Source organism: Hippocampus bargibanti, linkage group LG08, assembly GCF_051943395.1.
Source record: "Hippocampus bargibanti isolate YZ-2025 linkage group LG08, ASM5194339v1, whole genome shotgun sequence".
In the NCBI taxonomy this organism is placed as follows: domain Eukaryota; kingdom Metazoa; phylum Chordata; class Actinopteri; order Syngnathiformes; family Syngnathidae; genus Hippocampus; species Hippocampus bargibanti.
This window is the reverse complement of record NC_142741.1, coordinates 6,652,622-6,673,530: the sequence shown is the minus strand read 5'-3', so window position 1 is coordinate 6,673,530 and position 20,909 is coordinate 6,652,622. Positions and strand designations below refer to the sequence as shown.

The 20,909-nt window shown below is 41.9% G+C and overlaps 1 protein-coding gene across 2 annotated transcripts in view; it reads right to left on the bottom strand.

Moving 5' to 3' along the window:
- Positions 1-20,891, bottom strand: part of glsb (glutaminase b) — a 39,067-nt gene extending 18,176 nt beyond the window's left edge. The window contains exons 1-7 of one of the 2 annotated variants that reach the window (XM_089001897.1): positions 20,409-20,891; positions 11,398-11,494; positions 10,353-10,474; positions 9,922-10,051; positions 8,546-8,625; positions 6,874-7,037; positions 4,649-4,707 (exon numbers count right to left, since the gene is read on the bottom strand). In XM_089001897.1, the coding sequence (XP_088858023.1) occupies positions 4,649-4,707; positions 6,874-7,037; positions 8,546-8,625; positions 9,922-10,051; positions 10,353-10,474; positions 11,398-11,494; positions 20,409-20,782 (1,026 nt within the window). In that variant the 5' untranslated portion in view covers positions 20,783-20,891. The remainder of the gene's footprint in view (positions 1-4,648; positions 4,708-6,873; positions 7,038-8,545; positions 8,626-9,921; positions 10,052-10,352; positions 10,475-11,397; positions 11,495-20,408) is intronic. The other variant, XM_089001898.1, reaches the window with a different exon arrangement.
- Between the last annotated feature and the right edge of the window lie 18 nt (positions 20,892-20,909).

Sequence of the window (20,909 nt, the reverse complement as noted above, 5' to 3'; positions counted from 1 at the left end):
CTCTTGCTTTCGAACAGGTGAAATGTTTGTTACAGTCAAAAAAAAATTATCATAACACTAGGCGTGCTAAAGAATGAGCAGATGTGAACAGATGTTTTCCAAACAGGTGTCAAATCACATATAGGTTAAAGAGAATGACTACAGATCGAGTTGAAGGTGACAAGAGATCCAAATTGTTGGCGGTCGCGGACAGACGGGCGGGAGTGGGCGAGGGGGACTTTCGGTTGATGTGTTATGTACCGGTTAGACAAATAAAAATGTGTATGGATTCAAATGATATGGGATTAAATGCAAGAAAAGCTGCTCATTACAGTAATACCTCAGCTCCCGAACTTAATTGGTTACCAGAAAGTGTGTAAGGCGAAAAATTCATCTGCCAAACATTGTTTTCCCATAAGAAACCATTAAAATGAGAATAATCCGTTCCCAGGTCCCTATACAACATATTTTTCGACTAAATAAGCCTTAAAACTACACAAAATATACCTTAATTTATGTATAATAAATGTGCTATTGGAATGTAATTAAAGAAATATACTGTATATTACCCCCACTCCCCCCGGTAATAGGCCAGTCGTTAGTCAGGAATGTAGGAACAATCAGTGGGGCCACAGGGAGGGGTCCCCTGCCCCCCCCCAACCTGAGAGTAGGGACCTATCATAGCTGTGTCCGGAGCCACCATGCTAGCTGCTTTTCATTCATGCAAAACAACAGACGTTTTTCAACCTCTTCTATTGCCTGAGACCGTTGCTGAGACAACACAGAAACAGCCTTAGCCACACGTAGCAATGGTCGTCTTCGCATACTGGTAGTGTGGGATGCTAAGTCACACAAACGCGCACCTCGGTGTTTTTTGATGATCTCCTTCTGCTTCTTTGTCCTCTTCGGCTTAACATTAGCCTGTGGTGGGGTCTTTTTCGGTCCCAAAAATCTCAAAAGTACTCCACTCAATAACATACCATGTCTGCACCCAAAGAAAGGGGGTGACTAAAACTAGTCCGCCAGCCACCGTGGCGCTGTGTGGTTTGGTTCGTCCGCTGAAAACTAGTTTGTTAGCCAAGACTACATGCTCGCGAATTTAATGTTCGTGAGGCGAAAAGTTCGTGAGTTAAAGCGTTCGCAAGCCGAGGTATCATTGTATATGATTGTTGTCACATTAAAAAAAAATCATAGCAGGTAAATTCAAAAAAAAAAAAATTGTACCGTAATGGGGGGCGGGGCTATGCTGCCGATAACAACTTCGAGAACATTGCACCAAGTCCAAACTGGACCACCGTCGATACGCCGTACCTGTCACATTTTGGTTTGCGACCAACGGGTGGCAGTGAGGGGCCCCCGCCTGCAACTGCACAGGTGTTGATCGTTTTAAATCAGTCGCAGTTTAAAAGGACTCCTGGCACGACCATTCACGGTCTGGTCATGGTTTCGTCTTGTCATGTTTAACTCATGGTTTTGTTTGCTACTTTGGACCTTTCTGTTCTGACACATTGGTCGTTTGAGATTTTTGTCCCTGCTAACTTCTTTTCATACAATTTGTCAAATACACCCTGTTCCTCCCTTCCTGACTGCTTTTTTTGTCCACCACCACCTTGCAAAATCATGACAGTTTTTTTTTACAGATTTCGTTTTTTCCAAATCCAAATAAAAACTTTTGAAACTCGACACCGGAACGGCGCAGAAGAAATTGAAAACAAAACATATACGGATGGAGTTTCACTACAAAGGATTTCTACGGGCTGATTGGAGAAGAGCAGGAAGAGGAGGAAAGGGGAGGGGGTGTTTAGGGGTCGTCGGAAAGGGGGGGGGGGGGTGTGAGGAGAAAGATATGGAAAAGGAAGAAAAAATTACCAACGTGTCATTTGACCTGCGGCAGCAGTCATTATTTCCCACTGTTCCTAAGTCTGGAAAATATGCAACATACAAAAACAGCAACAGTATGTAGCCTTCAAGCACCACTGAACACTTTTTTTTTGGGGGGGGAGTGTGGGGAATGGGGGTTACGGCCATGGCAAACCCGTAGATTTGCCCGCTGAAATTAAAAATGAGACATATGCAAAAAAAATTGACTTCAGTTCGCTTCCCCGCGGAATGCTTGGCTGTTCATCAATTGCGATGCTAAATTGCCAAATGAATCGGCGATGTCATGTGACCGTACGCAACTCGCCACGGTTACAGGAACGCCGCCTTTGAGTGACGGCTGAACGTCACTCGAAAGCAAGTCATAGCCATCGACTCGTGGGTATTTGTTTTTCTGTAGGGATGGCCTAGACTAGCGGCTTGCTGATGAAGTGCTGCATCCGTGAGTGAAAACACACGGGAAAAGGTTCAAGTTGTATGAATATTTTTTCAAGGCACTGTATGCCAAATGCCAAGTCAATCTTTCTGGAGGGGAGTTGGGGAGTTATGTGCTTTACATTTCGCACTCGCTTTTTTCGACTTAGGATTCAGTCAAAGATGTCAAAGTTGAGGCACGGGGGCCAAATCTGGTCCACCACATCATTTTATTGGGCCGGCGAAAGCAAATCAAACTTGGAAAATTCTATGCTCAGCTATCGAGCTAGCTAGTGATCAAGCTAGCTATCGGTCGAGCTATTTAAAGATGGAGCTAGCTAGCGATCGAGCAAGCTAGCGATCAAGCTAGCTGGTGGGTCAGATTCCATGCTGCTTGCTTGCTAAGTAGTGATGGGAATTCGGGCTCTTTCGGCTACCAAATGGCTCTTTAATTTTTTTAAATAAATTAATTTACTCCCAAAAATAATGTAAAGTCTCGTTATATCGATATCGGTTATATCGATAGTACCGCTTATTACGATACTATTTCTATGACCGCAAGGAGAAAATTACATGCACGCAGGGTCGGATATATCGATAGTCCCGGTTATATCGATATTTTTCGGACTCCCGAGAATATCGATATAATGAGACTTTACTGTATATGTAAAACGAATTTCTAATGTAAAAAAAGTACAATATATTATTTTTTATTCATATGGCTCCCTATTCCAAGAGGACACATCCCTATTCCTACACATCACTATTGCTAAATTCTGACCCCAAATTCCAAACCTCGCCGACATTCATTCAACAGCTTCCCGATTAAAAAATAAATAAATAAAAATCAACAACCACGTCGAGATACGGCTGTCGTTGTCTTGTCGGCTAGTATAGTTGCCCCCCTTTTGTCCCAACAAATGTTTCCGGATCAAGGGATTATGATCCAACACCGATTAGCTGTTGACATAGTTGTTTTTTTCCCTCTAAACCGCGAGTGGATAAGCACCGGCTAAAAGTAAAGTACATAACCGATTAACTATAACAATTGTTAGCTGTCTAGCTAACTGGCTGCCGATCTAGCTACCTATCTATTAGCTGACTAGCTATCTAGCTAACTATCTGGCTGGCTATCTATTAGCTATGTATTTAGCTAGCTAACATTCTATTTGAGTTAGCTAGCTGACTATCTAGCCTATTGAGCTATCTATCTATTAGCTGACTAGCTTACTAGCTAGCTATCTGTCTGGCTCTCTATTAGCTATGTATTAACTAGCTAGATTTCTATCTATTTGAGTAAGCTATCTAACTTTCTATCTATTTGAGTTAGCTTGCTAGCTGCCTAGCTAGCCTAATTGAGCCATCTATTACCTGACTAGCTATCTGGATAGCTATCTATTAGCTATGTATTAGCTAGTTAGCTTTATATCTATTTGAGTTAGCTAGCTGCCTATCTAGCCTATCGATCTATCTAATAGCTGACTAGCTTTCTAGCTAGCTATCTATTAGCTAGCTGTCTTATCTATTTGAGTTAGCTATCTAGCTTTCTATCTATTTGAGTTAGCTAGCTGGCTGCTTATCTAGCCTATCGAGCTATCTATCTATTACCTGACTAGCTATCTGGATGGCTATTAGCTATGTATTAGGTAGCTAGCTTTTTGAGCTATTTGAGTTACTTCCGGATTGAGTGAACGCAGGCGCGTGTGGCTGCCGCTGCTCACCCACAGAAAAACCTATCCTGTGATTGTAAAGTGACCTTGAGTTTTGAAAGGCGCTTATAAATGAAATGTATTACTATGTATTAATATCTTAGTATTTGTATTTATTTGTTTATTTATTGGAGGAGAAGGGGTGGACATTTCAGGTGGCAGAACACCAGAGTAAGATACACATTAAAAGTAAAATAAATACATAAAAGTAAATTTAAAAAAAATGTACCCACCAAATACCAATGGGCTAAATTATATCCAATGTGTACATTGACAGTTTTGAAAGGCGCTTATAAATGAAATGTATTATGATTATTAATATCTGTCCAGATATTCAAAACGCCACACCTTTTGATCCTCATTTGGAAGAAGCAAAAACTTTTTCAGATCGCAAGCTGTTTTTATCTCTTTACCGTAATTCATCTAAAATGCTGCAACTTTAAAACAACCCAAAACAAGTGTAAACGGGTCATTTGAAACTAGCAGCGTCAATCCGGTTTTCATCACCACGACAGGACGCAACGACAAGTCCAACGTTTTTACGACAAAAGGATTTCGTGGAACTATTTGAGAGCGTAATGACTGAAAGATTGTCGATATGATTCAAGTAGGAACATTTGGAACAGCAACAAGTGAGGGGACAAAAAAAAGTAATGTCTTGTTTTTACCTTAATCAGGGAAGTACAAACGATTGCGCCGGCGTTCACCATGGGGTTGTGGGGCTTATCTGCAAAGCAACGATAGCTCGGTTAATATGTGGCGGCAAATCAACCGGTCCTGGTAGCGAGCGCCAAGGTGCAAAACAAGCTCGTAAAAAGATACCAACTACGAGCTTGTCTTTTCGGTTAATCATTTGCCGATATCCAAAACAATGCGGTGAAGCTAGTCCCTCGTTCAGGTGATCGCTATCGGGTGTGTTGTTGCGTCAACGACATGGTCACCTTGCGCGATATCGTTGGCAAAATTCCCGCATACAGTGTGACAAAATAGGGCGGATTTATGTCATGGAGGTATTCCCTACGAGTATCGAGCCAAAACATTTTTTGATAGTACAGTGGGACCTTGGCTTACGAACTTAATTGGTTCCCAGACAGAGTGTGTAAGGCGAAAAGTGTGTATCCCAAAAATTTATTTCCCATAGGAAACCATTAAAATGAGAATAATCCGTTCCCAGGTCCCCATAAAACAATTTCTACTTTCTAATTTTCTAAGCTTTAAAATTACACAAAATATACCTTATTTTATGTATAATAAATGTGCTATAGTATTATGTTTAAAGAAATAAACTGTACATTGAACACTTGATGAGGAACATAGGCTTCTTTCACCGTCTTGAGGAATGATCCCTTGTAGGTGCTTTCTCTGTGATAATTGTATCTAGTTCATCAATTGTGATTTGTTTAGCTGGGTTAATAGCTTTTTGTGTATAGATGACTTGTGCGGTTTATTTGTGGAGCCTGATTGATGGGATATTTAACCTTCCAGTCTACACACTGCTTTTGAACTATCAAAGTTGAAATGGGTCTAAATTTCACTGTTTTCTATCCATTTTCTCACCATTATTTGTTTTTTCCCCTTTTCTTTTTTTTGTTTCAACCTCTGTCCACTCCCTTTCGTGTTTGTGTGTTTTCTCTCTCTGTCTGCCTGTCTCTTTAATGTTTAACCCCCCGCCCCCACACACACTGCTGGGTTCTTGACCAATCACGTGACTTTAACCGACGACTGGAGGCGGGGAATAGAGGACAAAAAAAAGTTTGCTGCCATTTCCTTGTTTGGAGAACGGGCTCATTCACGAACGACACATCACTCATTTTGGCAGCTCCATGTGTACCCCGAAAAATAGTTCGTATGCCAAGGTCAAATTTTCATAAATGTAACGTTCGTAAACCAAAAAGTTCGTAAGCCAAGGGGTTCGTAAACCGAGGTCTCACTGTAATGTGTGCGAACACTATAATAATCCAATTGATATTGCCCTAATGCTAAGGTGTCAAAGTCATTTTTTTTTTAATAAAATGATGTGGCGGGCCAGATTTGGCCCTCCGGCCTTGACTTTGACATCAGTGATGTAAAGTATTAGCCAGCTAGCTGAATTGAGAAGAGAGCTACCCAGCCTGATCGCTAGCTAGCTTGATTGATACCTAGCTAGGTTGTGCGATCGCTCACTAGCTAGATCGATCGCTAGCTAGCTCGATAGATGACCATTGAATTTCGCACGTTTGATTAGCTTTTCCGCGCCTTAAAAAAATGATGTGGCGGGCATGATTTGGCCCTCGGGCTTTGACTTTGACACCTGTGATGTACGGTATTAGCCAGCTAGCTGAATAGAAAGAGAGCTACCTAGCCCGATCGATAGCCAGCTAGCTTGCGTGATCGCTCACTAGCTAGCTTGATCGGTAGTTAGCTTGATAGATGAGCATTGAATTTGCAACCCGCTAGCTAGCTCAATCACTAGCTATATAGATCGCTAGCTAGCTCGATAGATGAGCATGGAATTTCACAAGTTTAATTTGCTTTTGTGGGCCGAATAAAATGATAAGACAGGCCAGATCTGGCCCCCGGGCCTGATCGCTGTCTAGCTTGATCGATAGCTAGATAGCTTGTGCGATCGCACGCTAGCTAGCTTGATTGGTAGCTAGCTTGATAAATGACCATTAAATTTGCAACGTGCTCAACAGCTAGCTAGCAATACGATTTAAATGGAAAAATCCACCCGTCTTTAACTGTCTCAAGAGGCGGCCATTTTGCATCATTGGGGCTGTTATTAACTTCTGATCGTAAAGCAAATTTTTGAGCCGACTCGAACACACCCCAAAGTACAAAATGAACACCTGAAAAGATCCTCCGGGTTTGAAAATGAAAAACGAATTGAGGATAAAAAGTTGAATGGACCCACCGTCTTCATCCAGGAAGAGCTTGTTGAAACGCAACCCGCTGGGCTCCTTCCCGATGAAACTGTGCACATACTCGGTGCCGTAGTCGTGTACGGCCACGGCGTATTTGAGCGGCTTGACGCACGACTGCAGGCAGAACGGCACCTTGGTGTCACCCACCATGTGCCTACAACAGACAGACCATTCAGAGTCAATTTAAGGGGGTCCGCGATCAATCAAAATACAGTGATACCTCGGTTTACGAACTTTTCGGTTTACGAATGTTAAATTTATGAAAATTTTACCTTGGCATACAAACTATTTTTCGGGATACACACAGAGCTGCCACAATGAGTGATGTGTCGTTCGCGAACGAGCCTGTTCTCATAACAAAAAAATGGCAGCTGGCTTGTTTTGATCCTCTATTCCCCGCCCCGTCATCCGTTAAAGCCATGTGCTTAGTCAAGAACGCAGCAGTGAGGGGGTGAGGGTTACACAGAGCAAGAGAGTGAAGCCATTCTCCAAAAATGGCACCTGACATTTTTTGGTCCTCTATTCCCCACCCCCAGTCTTCGGTTAAAGCCACGTGATTGGTCAAGAACGCAGCAGTGAGGGCGTGGGGGTGTTAAACATTAAAGAGACAGGCAGACAACAGAGAGAGAGAGAGTGATAAAATGGATAGAAAACAGTGAAATTTGGAATTGTTTCAATTTTGATAGTTCAAAAGCAGAGTGTAGACTGCAAGGTTGAAATTCCCATCAATCAGGCTCCACAAATAACCCGCACAAGCCATTTGTATACTTGATGCAAAAAGCTAAACGACCCAGCTAAACAGAACACAATTGATGGGGAACTAGGTAAAATTATCACAGAGAAAGTACCTACAAGGGATCATTCCTCAAGTTGGTGAAAGAACAAGGCTACGTTCCTCATCAAGTGTTTAATGCAGATGAAACCGCCACTCCATTCCATCAAGCCATTAAAGAGTTTGATGGTTCTCTTTATTTGTAAGTAGGTTCGTTGTCAGATCTCCCAGGCAGGTGACGCGCAGAGCTTGATCGTGGCGTGGAGTCGAGCAAGTCGTGCCGTGATGTCCGTCCGACGCCCGGCGCGAGCCGGGCGCCTGAGCGGGTCTGTGAGTCCGAGATGATTCTGCCCCGTGGTTCGCCCAATCTCTCTGTCCCGCGACAGCTCCTTTTATACCATTTGCAAGCGTGTGCTATGCGTCAGGGTGATACGCACATCAAGGAGATCAAGGAATTGAAAGACATGAAAGTGTTGAAAGGCGCACTTCAAAATCATACACTCGTGTGACGCAACACAATCAACGACCATCACAAAGGTAAATAAAACCACTTTATTATACAGTACAGTTCATTTCTTTAATTATAATAACAGAGTACATTTATTATACATAAAATAAGGTCTATTTTGTGTAGTTTTAAGGCTTAGAAAATTAGAAAATTATGTTTTATCTGAAGCTGGGAATGGATTATTCTCATTTTAATGGTTTTCTATGGGAAATTTATTTTTAGGATACACACTTTTCGCCTTACACACTGTCTGGGAACCAATTAAGTTCGCAAGCAAAGGTATCACTGTAATTGATTTCCTGTTCGATTTGGGATGTGAGATGTAAAAACGCAAATCGCAAATCAACAACCCCCCCCCCCCCCCCTGCGCCCAGTACCTCACCTCTGTCCATCCACCGTGCAAAGAGAGACGGCCCACATATCGGGACTGAACTTGGCGAGTTGAGGAATGTAGTCGGCGACCTGAAGGAGGGAAAGAAATCAAGTAACCCGTCTTGGGGCGAGTGGGGGAGAAAAGCCAAAACGGCTCCAGCTCGACGCCTGAAGATCAGTGGAAATGAGACATCTCGGCGTGAATCGTCAAGTTGGGACACCAACCACAAGAAGCGGGTGACAAGAGGACGGGAGTTGTGATTGCCAAACAGCCGCCATCACCAAATTTAACGTGCAAATGGAAAAAAAGAAAGCTTTAAAAAAAAAATTGCTTTGTTGGATACTGCCAAGACACTTTGGAGCACAAGTGTCAAAGCCAAGACACGCGGGGGCAAATCCGGCCCGCCACATCATTTTATTTGGGTCGTGAAAGCAAATCAAACTTGTGAAATTCCATGCTCATCTATTGAGCTAGCTAGTGATCGAGCTAGTAGTTAACGATAGCTAGCTAGGTAGCAATTGAGCTAGTTAGTGATTGAGCTAGCTAGCTAGTTAGCAATTAAGCAAACTAGTTAGCAATTGAGCTAGCTAGTTAGCGATTGAGCTTGCGGGTGATTGATCTAGCCCGCGATTGATCTAGCTAGCGATCAATCTAGCTAGTTAGTTAGTTATTGAGCTAGCTAGCGATCGAGCTTGCTCGCGACTGATCTAGCTGGCAATTAATCTAGCTAGCGAATGATCTAGCTAGTTAGCGATCGAGCTAGCTAGTTAGCAATCAAGCTAGCTAGTTAGTGATCGAGTCAGCTAGTTAGCGATCAAGTCAGCTAATTAGCAATTGAGCTTGCTAGCAATCAATCGAGCTAGCTAGTTAGCGATTGAGCTAGCTAGTTAGCGATTGAGTTTGCAAGCGATATATCTAGCTAGTGATCGATCTAACTAGCGATTGATTGAAATATCTTGATAGTTAGCAACTGAGCTAGCTAGTTAGCAATCGAATTAACTAGAGATCGAGTGAAATAGGGATTGAGCTAGCTAGCGATCGAGGTAACTAGTGATAGAGCTAGCTAGCAGTCAAGCGAGCTAGTAATCTTTCTTCATTCGGCTAGCTTTCTTTATTCAGCTAGCTGGCTAATTCCTTACATCACAGGTGTCCAAGTCAAATTGTCGTATGTCAACCACAATAACAGTCATTGTTCTTGACTTCAAATTAGAAAACTAGTTCTTCATTAATTTGTTGTGCGCTCTATATGTAATATGTGGAGGAGATTAAACATTTGAATGGCTTCTCCAAATTTACAACGGTCCCCGAGAGGAAACCGTAACGACATCGTGGCCCGCGTCAGAAAACGACTGACACCCTTGGGAGTGGAGTGACAAAGGACAAACCTGCCCTTCAGAGAGCGATTTGGCACTCTCGTATAGCTCGTCAATGCGGGAAGAGAAGGACTGGAAGTCGGGGATGACGAACTTCTTGCGGAAGGCCTGCGTGAGCAGGACAATGTTGCTCTGGACACACCTGATGAACAAGACCACAAAACAAACAGCATGCTCAAACGCGGCGACCGCATGCAACGGGGTGGGGGGGAACAAAATTTGCCAGTTGGGTTTGCCACCTCGACGCGGTGACAAACTTGCCGATGAAGACGCTTCATCGACAATATGGCGGTTCATCGGTTCACCCTCATCACAGTTACCATGAACCCATACGGAAGATGGCGCGTCGCCGTGTGGCGTTTAGGCTTATTGTGTTAACATGCCACAAATGCCTGGTGGAACTTGGTTCAAATGTAGCCGTTACCTAACATTTGCCAACTCACTTGTTGAACTGGTGCCTGTCCAACGTGACGCCGTCCGGAGTGGCTTTTGAGATTTCTTTCAGTGTTTCCATACATTCTTTGAGTCGGGGGTCTCCGGTGCGGAGTCCTGTGCTTTTAAGAGCCTGAAAACGTCGGATAATAAACATCGTTTAAAAAAAAAAAAACAACTCAGTGACTTCAGGTAAAGTCACTGGGAAACCACACTTCATATGCAGCTAGCTAATAAATGGCTATCTGGCTGGTTATCTAGCAAGCTATCAATTAACTAGCTAGATAGCTTTCTACCTATTTAAGATTTCCGGGTTGAGTGAATGCTGGCGTGTGTGGTTGCCGCTGCTCACCCACACAAAACTTATGTGAATATAAAGTGACCTTGAGAGTTTTGAAATGCGCTTATAAATGAAATGTATAATTATTATGTATTAGCTAGGTAACAAGCTTTCTATCTATTTGAGTTACTTTCAGGTTGAGTGAACGCTGGCGTGTGTGGCTGCCGCCGCTCACCCACAGAGTAACTAATCATGGGACTGTAAAATGACCTTGAGTTTTGAAATGCGCTTATTAATTAAACATATTATTATTATTATTATTATTATTGTGATAGTTATCTATTAGCTATCCATTAGCAAGCTTACTAGCTTTCTATCTATTTGAGTTACTTTTGTGTTGAGTGAACGCTGGCGCTGCTCACACACAGAAAACCTTAATCATGTGACTGTAAAGTGACCTTGAGCGTTTTGAAAGGCACTTATAAATGAAATGTATTATTATTATTACTATTATTATTATTATTTTCTGTCACAAAAACTGCATAATTAGCATAGTATAATATGCTATTTTTTATAATTTGGTGTTATCTGTCTTATAATACGCCGTTCAAATTTGGGAGTGGTGCAAAAAAACTAAAATAAAACTTGTACAAGCCCCGTTGAAATGACCAAAATGAGTCTGCAACGAGAACAGCCGCGTCCTTTCAGTTAGCGCCATTTTCGAAGGTGCTCAAAATGGCCGCTATATCGAATTACAAAGCGACCGCAGGACTTACTGTGAGGAATTTATGCACTGAAACAGTTTCTTGACCTTCGGCGATTGTGTAGAAAAGCAAATCTTCCAGACTGGGCAGGATGCCGGCATTTCTTCTCCTACAATGGAAAAACATTAAAGGACAACCAACATCACTTTTTTGTTTCCTAACTGACATCAGAAAAACGTTTTATAGCATCTAAAATACCCAAAACGTGCAGTATGATATTTTTAGTCAAATGCAAAACACCAATAAAAATGACTTAAAGTGTGCTGAAACTGCAAAAAAATCGAAACCGGAAGTGGCCAGTTTCAGAAGGTACCGTCCCCATGTTCGTGGTGTCACGCCAAGATGTCTTGCCTGGCTCGAGAATCAAAACAATGGCTTCAGATTTAGAGAACATGCTTTCTTGTTACTCATCCAGTTATGAATATGATTCCAATAGTTCTGAAGAGGAAAGCATACATGTTTGCAATCGATTAAAGAATTTATTCTGTGTCATTGTGAGGCATCAGAAGGGGGGGGGGGGGATGTCGCACCCAAAAGAGGCAGGAGATGGCGACAAAGCTCCGTGGAAACGGGCTCAACATTTTTGTCACAACACAAGGATTCACCATCGCGTTATTTATGTGTTTGCCTTCTGATTTCGCCATCAAGACGGATCAACACGAAGTTTTCAGACCAAAGTACCGCAAAACGCATTGACGTGATCAAAGGACTGCTACAGTGTGTCTTTTCTCGGTCAGGGGTGTTCCTTCAGTGACGCAACGTGAGGACTCGTCACCAACTCAAACACAAAACTTCATGAATATTCAGCGCGAGTCTTAAAACGTAAAATATAGATATCTACGGTGGAATCTTTGTAAAATACGCTCAGTAGAAGTCATTTTAAGCGATTTTACAAATTATGGACACAACTTGTCCGGAGACGTCGGTTGGTGCACCACAGGGATCAATACCAGTGCCACTAACAATTCCGCGAGATCGTTTTAACTCATTCACTGCCATTCCGGAATTTATTCGGGAATTGAAAAGTGTGATGTGGAGCACCATTCTCGAATTTGCTCGGGTTTTGTTTTTTTTGGGTGCCGATAAAGCGCTGGCCACGGCCTCAGGCGGAAATGTTTTTTTTCCTTCCACAAGGGAGCAGCATTTCCCTTTTGTCCATGTTAGCGCTTTGTTAGAGCTTCGGCTATATAAACCAATATGTATTGTGTTGAATTTTGTACAGCCGCCCCTATTTTTAAGCTCAGATAACTCCAGACCCATATAACTTATGAATTAACATTTTTTTCTGCTGAAACAAGAGAGTCTAAGGTTTTTTTTCCCTGCATTAAATGTTTATGTCATCCTAAAACTCAATATTCTGTGGGTCATGCAATTTGAGTGAGAATGACAAAAACCCTGGCACTGGTTTGGACACATTTTTGCACATCGTCTGCCAGCGAATGAGTTAATTTGTATTTTGGTAACTTTTTTTAAGGACTTTTTTCCTAAAAAAACTCACTTCATTTCTTTTTTAGAAATGTATTATGATAATGTATCATATCCTTTTTTTTTCAAAAATGACTAAAATGTTAAAAAAATTACTCAAAAATGTACATTGTCAATGTTTATATACCAAATGCTTGACATGTAAAAATGTCAACAAGCTTGAAAAAAAATGCGCGAATGAGTTAAAGGTCCTTTTTTTTTTACTTAACGTCAGCAAATCCTTTCCTACGATACTTCCGGGTTACTGCCGCTGCTCACCCGCAGAAAAAAAAATATCCTGTGACTGTAAAGTGTCCTTGAGAGTTTTGAAAGGTGCTTATAAATGAAATGTATTATTATTATTATTATTATTATTATTATTATCTACTTTCTAATTTTCTAAGCTTTAAAACTATGGTATGGTATTATAATTAAAGAAATAAATGGTACTAGATAATAAAGTCGTTTTATTTACCTTTATGATGGTCGTCGATGGAATGGAGTGGCCGGTTTCATCAGCATTAAACACTTGATGAGGAACGGAGCCTTGTTCTTTCACCAACTTGAGGAATGATCCCTTGTAGGTACTTTCTCTGTGATAATTTTACCTGGTTCCCAATCATGTTGTGTTCTGTTTAGCTGGGTTGATAGCTTTTTGCATCAAGTGTACAAATGGCTTGTGCGGGTTATTTGTAGAGCCTGATTGATGGGAATTTCAACCTTGCAGTCTACACTCTGCTTTTGAACTATCAAAGTCGAGGTAATACTGTATTATTATTATCATCAAACAGTTTGCGTGTCTGTGAAAAAATATCGGCAAGGATAAAAAAAAATGACAGCAGCCCTCTACTGAGGGGTCACAATGGCTTTGACAAATATCAAGGTCATCTGGTGTACCAGAAGACTTCCGTGTAACCTAATTTAACCACAGGGCAATATTGACAGTACACGGTATCTGCCTACTAATGCAAAAAGCGGTAGCGTGTGCAGCTAATGCGCGAAGAGAGCACTCTGCAAACTGCTTCCTGAGTCCCCCGCGCTGCACACGGATGAGACATTTAACAAGATGCTTCTAGTCCTCTCATCATATTGATTTTTTTTTTTTTACCGCACCTCCTGCATTTCACATGAAGTGGAAAAAATGTGCAAACATCCCGAGCTGCTCCAGGTGAGGGTGCAGACGAAGCGTGAAAGCAAGAGTCTCTCTATTGGTTGGGGAAAGGGAAGTCTAGAGCGCTAAAGGCATTGCACCCGAGAAACTAGCCCGGATAATCGCTAGCAACGGTACATTTTGTTGATTTTTATCGGTATTTTAATGGCCGTTATTTTGCAAGTCTTCAAATTACAGTCAAACTTGGTTTTCGAACGTCCCGATTCAGTTTTTGACCCAAAATGTTATGCCTTGGTTTACAACCGAAAATTGGTTCTCAACCTAGCCGAGCGCACCTGAACGCACCACTGGACTCCCCTCCGCTTCCTTTTACGTCACTTCCTGGTGTCGTGTCTCATTGTGACCGACGCATTAGTGTTGTTGAATAAAGTTTTTAGTAACTCATTTACCGCCAGACGATGTGCAAAAATGTGTCCACTCCAGTGCCAGGGTTATGTTAGCGCTTTGTTCCAGCTTCAGCTCTTGTTAAAGTGCTATATAAATCAATATGTATTGTATTTTGGTCATCTGCCCCCATTTCATGCTTAGATAACTCCAGACCCATATAATTTAGGAATTAACTATGTTGATCTGATGAAATAAGAGAGTCTAAGGTTTGTAACACTGTATTGAATGTTTATGTCGTCCTAAAACTCAATATTCTGTGGGTCCTGGAATTCAAGTGACTATGACAAAAACCCTGGTACTAGAGTAGACACATTTTTGCATATCGTCTGGCAGTGAATGAGTTAAAAAAAAAGCAGACATTCATTCCAATGATTGTAAATGGAAATGCTTCGGTTTTAGACCAAATAGGTTATCGAACAGATTTCTGGAAGGGATTATGGTCGAAAATCCAGGTTGGGCTGGATTAGCATGCATCTAGAACTGCTTCATGTCACAAAGAAGGTACAGCAAGTGCTGAAGAATGAATGGCTATCTGTGTCTTTGTGTTGTCATGTTATTTCTTATTTAATACGCGAAAGTATTGTATTTTGTTTTTCTACTTCTTTCTTTCCTTTCCTTTTCGTTTCATAACTTTGCTGCTGTAAAATGTCAATTTCTCCACTGCGAGACGAATAAAGGTACATCCAATCCAATCGTCGCTTATCGCGCGAGTCAATGAACTTTAAATCATGCTGAACCGTAATCAGTCCGTTGGGGATGTCATATCAAATCATTAACGGCGTTGTGGCGTCTGCCACAAATCCACCCAGTTAACACCCGCGCAGCGCGAAGAGCCACATGGTCAACACTTGCTTCTCTTTTCTATTTCCGTCCACCATCTATCACCCTGTCACGAGGCCTTTGGTTATGTTTGGACTCCGTCAACCGCTTCTTCTTTTATTAAAGACTTTTTTGAACTTTGTCGTCATCACCCCAACAGCCCCCCCCCCCCTCGCAACTCTGTATTGGAAGCTTTTACATAAATAGCACACCCCTGCGTTACGTGTGAGCTCCGCCGGTAGGAGCTAACACGCGGCTGGTGAGCTAATCTACTATTTGGCTCCATTCTCAATTAACTTTCAAGATAGCTCAGTGGGATTTTTTTAACTGGGTGAACCTGCTGTGTTTAGCCACTTGGCATGGCGTCAAGGATGACGGAGCTTTTATGTCCTAAATACAGCGAGCGCAGGGGGGAGGGTGCCGGGTATCTCACAAGGCCGTCTTGTTTGGTAAACAACGTCACGCATGGTTTCAACTTGTGACCTGGCATATACGTCATGTTTCTTTTCGATTTGTTTCGATGCCATGTTTATGTTCGCCATTACAGTGATACCTTGGCTTACGAACTTAATTGGTTCACAGACAGAGCGTGTAAGGCGAAACGTGTGTATCCCAAAAATTAATTTCCCATAGGAAACCATTAAAATGAGAATAATCCGTTCCCAGGTCCCCATAAAACACAATTTTCTACTTTTTAATTTTCTAAGCCTTAAAACTACACAAAATATACCTTATATTAAGTATAATAAATGTGCTATGGTATTATAATTAAAGAAATAAAATGTACTATATAATAAAGTCAAATGGTGATGATAGTTTTGCTTTTTTGATTGTTGCTGTGCTGATGACCATTGTGTGTTTGGGAGCCTTTTACTGAGCGAGTTGCTTGTTCTGTAGCCACAAAGGGACATAAGTCTTCTTGTGCCTGTCCCAAGCCCGGATAAATACAGAGGGTTGTGCCAGGAAGGGCATCCGACGTAAAAGCTTGGCCAAAACAAACATGCGTATCATACCTCTGAAGATGGACGTCACTGATTCACTGTGGCGACCCCTTGGAGGGGAAAGGCGAAAGGAAAAGTGTACAGATGGCTTGTGTGGGTTATTTGTAGAGCCTGTTTGATGGGAATTTTAACCTTGCAGTCTCCACTCTGCCTTTGAACTATCAAAGTTGAAACGAGTCCAAATTTCACTGTTTCCTATCAATATTATAACTCTCTCTCTGTCGTCTACCTGTCTCTTTAAACCCCCCCACTCACTGCTGTGTTCTTGCCCAATCAGGTGGCTTTAACCGAAGACTGGGGGTGGGAAATAGAGGACAAAAACAATCGGCTCCCATTTTCTTGTTAGGAGAACGGGCTCGGTCACGAACGACACATCTCTCATTGTGGCAGCTCTGTGTGTATCCCAAAAAAATAGTTTGTATGCCAAGGTAAAATTTTCATTAATTTAACGTTCGTAAACCGAAAAGTTCGTAAGCCAAGGGGTTCGTGAACCGAGGTATCACTGTATTATTATTATCAAACAGTTCACGTGTCTGTGAAAAAATATCGCCAAGGATCCAAACAAATGACAGCAGCCTTCTATAGAGGGCTGCTGTCAAACCGTCGGTATCACTGTGTTTGCAAATATTCCTTTTCTAATTACCCGCACGGCACGCCCTGATATGTACACATTTTTCTCGCAATCTATAAAATGTTGTTCTTTCACATACCTGACGTCTTGTACCTAAGACAAAGCTTGGCCTACTTGTTCGTCAAGGTTGTAACATACTTGTCGTTATATTCAGTGAAATAGCAAAAGGCAACAAACTCCAAACGCGTACAAAAAACGTCTTGTGTTGATAGCTAAAACTCGAGGAATTTAAACATGGCCGCAATGGGTGTTTGCCAAATGGAGAATAATGTACGAGAGAAGAACAGTTTTATCCAAAGAGTTTGTTTTTTTTCTAGATTTTTTGAATCGAACCAATATGACACTAAGTTGACGGATAAGTCGTATATAAGCACTCAGGACAGAAGCAGGAGTGAGCGAATTTACGGTAACATGGCGTGATTCTCCGCATGAAAATAAAACCATCATGTAACTGAGAGAAATCAGATCGTGAGTCAGAATAATAAAGGAGTTCAGCGGGTACAAGATGTGCAAGTTTATTGATTGGATGAATCAATCTGCAGACTGAAACCCAATCGGGCATTCATTTTCCCGCCTTTCGTTGACATCCTGTTCACTATTTTTTATATGTATTTGAGTCTAGTTTTCTGCTGTTGTAACTCTACTGTCCTGTATTTGTATTTCTTAAATACCTGTCAACCTTGGCTCATAGTGGCCCTTATAAATGATTACAATTCTCGTATAATTGTATGTCTTTTTTTAGCCACGTTATAAGTGCCTTGCATGTCTTGCACGCTGGGTCCGAGAGGACATTAATTTCATCTGTGCTGTATGTCATGCATATTAGCATATTTGACAATAAAGCTGACTTTGACTTTGATAAAAGTTGGGAGTGTGCCATACATTATTTGAAATGATTTTTAAAAAAATGTATAAAATACAGAGAAAACTGATACATTGACAGGTACAGTGAGACCTCAACTTACAAACACCTCAACTTACAAACTTTTTGTCTTACAAACGTCAAATTTATGAAAATTAAACCTTATAATAAGCACTATTTTCATAATACACACCCACCACGGCTGGCGGAGTGATCTTCGGCGGAAGCACACGACCGAACAGCACCAGAGGTTAAGTTACCAACAGTCCTTATGGAAGGTGACTCTCGTTCCATAAGCCATCAACGACCATCAAAAAGGTAAATAAAACTTTATTTTACAGCACAGTTTATTTCTTTGATTACAGTCGTCATGTAATGCGCCTCTCTTTCCAAACAGCAATTCCCTTTGCCCTTCGACCTCCAACGCCATTCCATCAAGCTATAAATGACCATCACAAATGTAAATAAAGTGACTTTATGATACAATGCAGTGTATTTCTTTCATTACAATACAATACCACATTTATTATACATAGAATAAGGTATGTTGTGTGTAGTTTTAAGGCTTATTTAGTTGAAAAGTATATTTTATGGAAACCCGGGAACGGATTATTCCCATTTTAATGGTTTCCTCTGGGAATTCTTTTTTCGAGATACACACTTTTCGCCTTACACACTCTGTCTGGGAACCAATTAAGTTCATAAGTTGAGGTCTCATTGTATGTGTATATCATCCGGTACTGCATAGCTTGGATGTGCTATTTGGTTGAACCCGCTAACTCACAGATGTCAAAGTCAAGGCCCGGTAGCCAAATCTAGCTAGTGATTGCGCTAGCTAGCGATTGCGCCAGCTAGCGAGTTAACTAGCGATCGAGCGAGCTAGCTCTCTATATTCAGCTATCTGGCTAATCCCTTACATCACAGGTGTTGAAGTCAAGGCCCAGGGATCAAATCTGGCCTGCCACATAATTTGATTCGGCCCGCGAAAGCAAATCAATCTTGTGAAATTCCATGCTCATCTCTCAAGCTAGCTAGCGAGCTAGCTCGCTCTCTTTCTATTGAGCTTGCTGGCTAATTCCTTACATCACATGTGTCAAGGTCAAGGCCCGGGCACCAAATCTGGCCCACTACATCAATTTATTTGAATGATAAAAGCAAATCAAGCATGACAAGTGCCATGATGCTTGCTAAAGTCTGAATGAAAATTTCAAATTGTCGTATGTAAACCACAATAACAGTCATTTATTCTTTTTACTTCAGATTTGAAAACTAGTAATTCATTAATTTTGGTCTATTGTCTTTTCCTTTGGGCTTTTCCCTTTGCCGAATGAAATTTTTTTAGCAGACACCAGGGCAGAAGTCTGAAAAATTGCCTGCACCATTTTTCACAACATGAAACACAATAAGACGACAAATCGCAAAAAAAAACATTGTTGCCAAGTATTAAGGATTTTTTTAATGACGGATGAATCTACCACAAATGCTCCCTTGCTTAATTGATGGTAAATATGCCTTGCTGATGATTTTGCTCCAGTTGTCGTTTGTCCATACACTGTTCGGCATGTTGCGCAATGCAATGTTTGCGTTGCGTCGTCTGCTACTTTCCACGATTTTAATGTATGTTTATGTTTTGTAGCGTCATAAAGTTTGTTAGCTTCTTTTGAGTCTTTTTTTCTGGGGCTGAGGCTCTGTGCATCGACTTTGGAAAATGATATTTAAATGCATGACCTTATAACGCTCGGGGAAATTCCAGAAGCGCGAAGCAGGCTTCTGATTGGCTGCCATGCCAAATATGCAAATTGCCAAACGAACCGAAATGCCGAAATTTCCAAACCGAACGAATAATATTGAATAATTTATTCCGATTCTGAAATCTTCATTCAAAAATGTTCTTTATTGAATAACGCAAACGTTTGATTTGAAAAACAAAAACAATCTTTTTTTTTCTTGGAAAAGTTGTCGGCCACCCGGGCGTAGACGTTCTGTAAATTGTACACCTGACGTAAAAGTTGCACGCCCCGTTATTTCACGTTATTTCAGACACTGATAATAGTCATCGGCAACATTCATTAAAGTAAAACTACTCACCATTTGATGACAATGCACTGATCTTAATGTGAAATGGGCATTTCTTTCCCTACCTTTCGGTCTATGTGAAATATATAGTATAATCTCTCTGTAATATGTGGAGGGGATGAAACATTTTAATTGATTCCCCAAATTCATAACGTCCCCCCGAGTGGGAAACCGGAACTACAATGTGGCCCTATGGCAAAACAATGACATTGATAACGATGCCCTGACTACACGGGATCTAATTCCACAGCCTTAAAGTGTGAATAGAATTCGTTTTTTTTTATTACAACGACAACCGAGTTCCGGTTCGTATTTTAAGGCGGCGTTATCCTAGTGGCTATTTCTGACACAACGTCAGAGCTAAGTATTAGCAGCAGTCGTGCCACGCGCGTGTGGATTTGTGTTGGCGAAAAGCGGCTCGTTTCGGTTTTACATCACTTTTTTGTTTCCTTTGCTTAAAAACAAATGGGCGAAAGTAGAAAAGCGGGACGCCATCAGCGCCAACATGCCGTCATTGAGCCTCCAGATCCCCGTCGTGCGAAGCTAAAAAGGAACCAAGCTGGAGAAGAACGAGCCACGGTCGCAACCAGCCACCTTTCGCATTCCACTTACTTATCAGCGGCAGCCTCGACGCCGTCGTCCTGTTTCTTCGGTTCGTCCACTTTCAGCTCGCCCTCCGCCTTCACGCAGTAAGGCCGGAAGTGGACGTACGCCGCCGGGTACGTCGGCCGGGACGCGCACCCATTGAAGATCTTGAGCCTGGCGGAGGAGGCGGTGTCCGAGCACCGATGGCGGGTCGCGAGCCACCCGGCTGAAGGACACTTGAGGCTGGCTTTCAACAACTCCTTGAGCACTGTGGCGTGCCTAAAATGGAACATTTCAATCCCCGTCGGGCTGGTGGAGACGCGATTGTTTGGATTATAAGAAGGTCCCGCGTTCAAAGAGACGACTAGACACACGTTAGGACGTCTGAGGCGATGACTCATAAAATACTGGCGCTGATATATAAATACAGTCGCCGGTTCACACCCACCTCTGCTCCCATTGGTTAAAAGACGGTGACGTCAAAAGACGCTTCTGTACAGTACAGCGTGTCGAGTACAGCCACCCCCC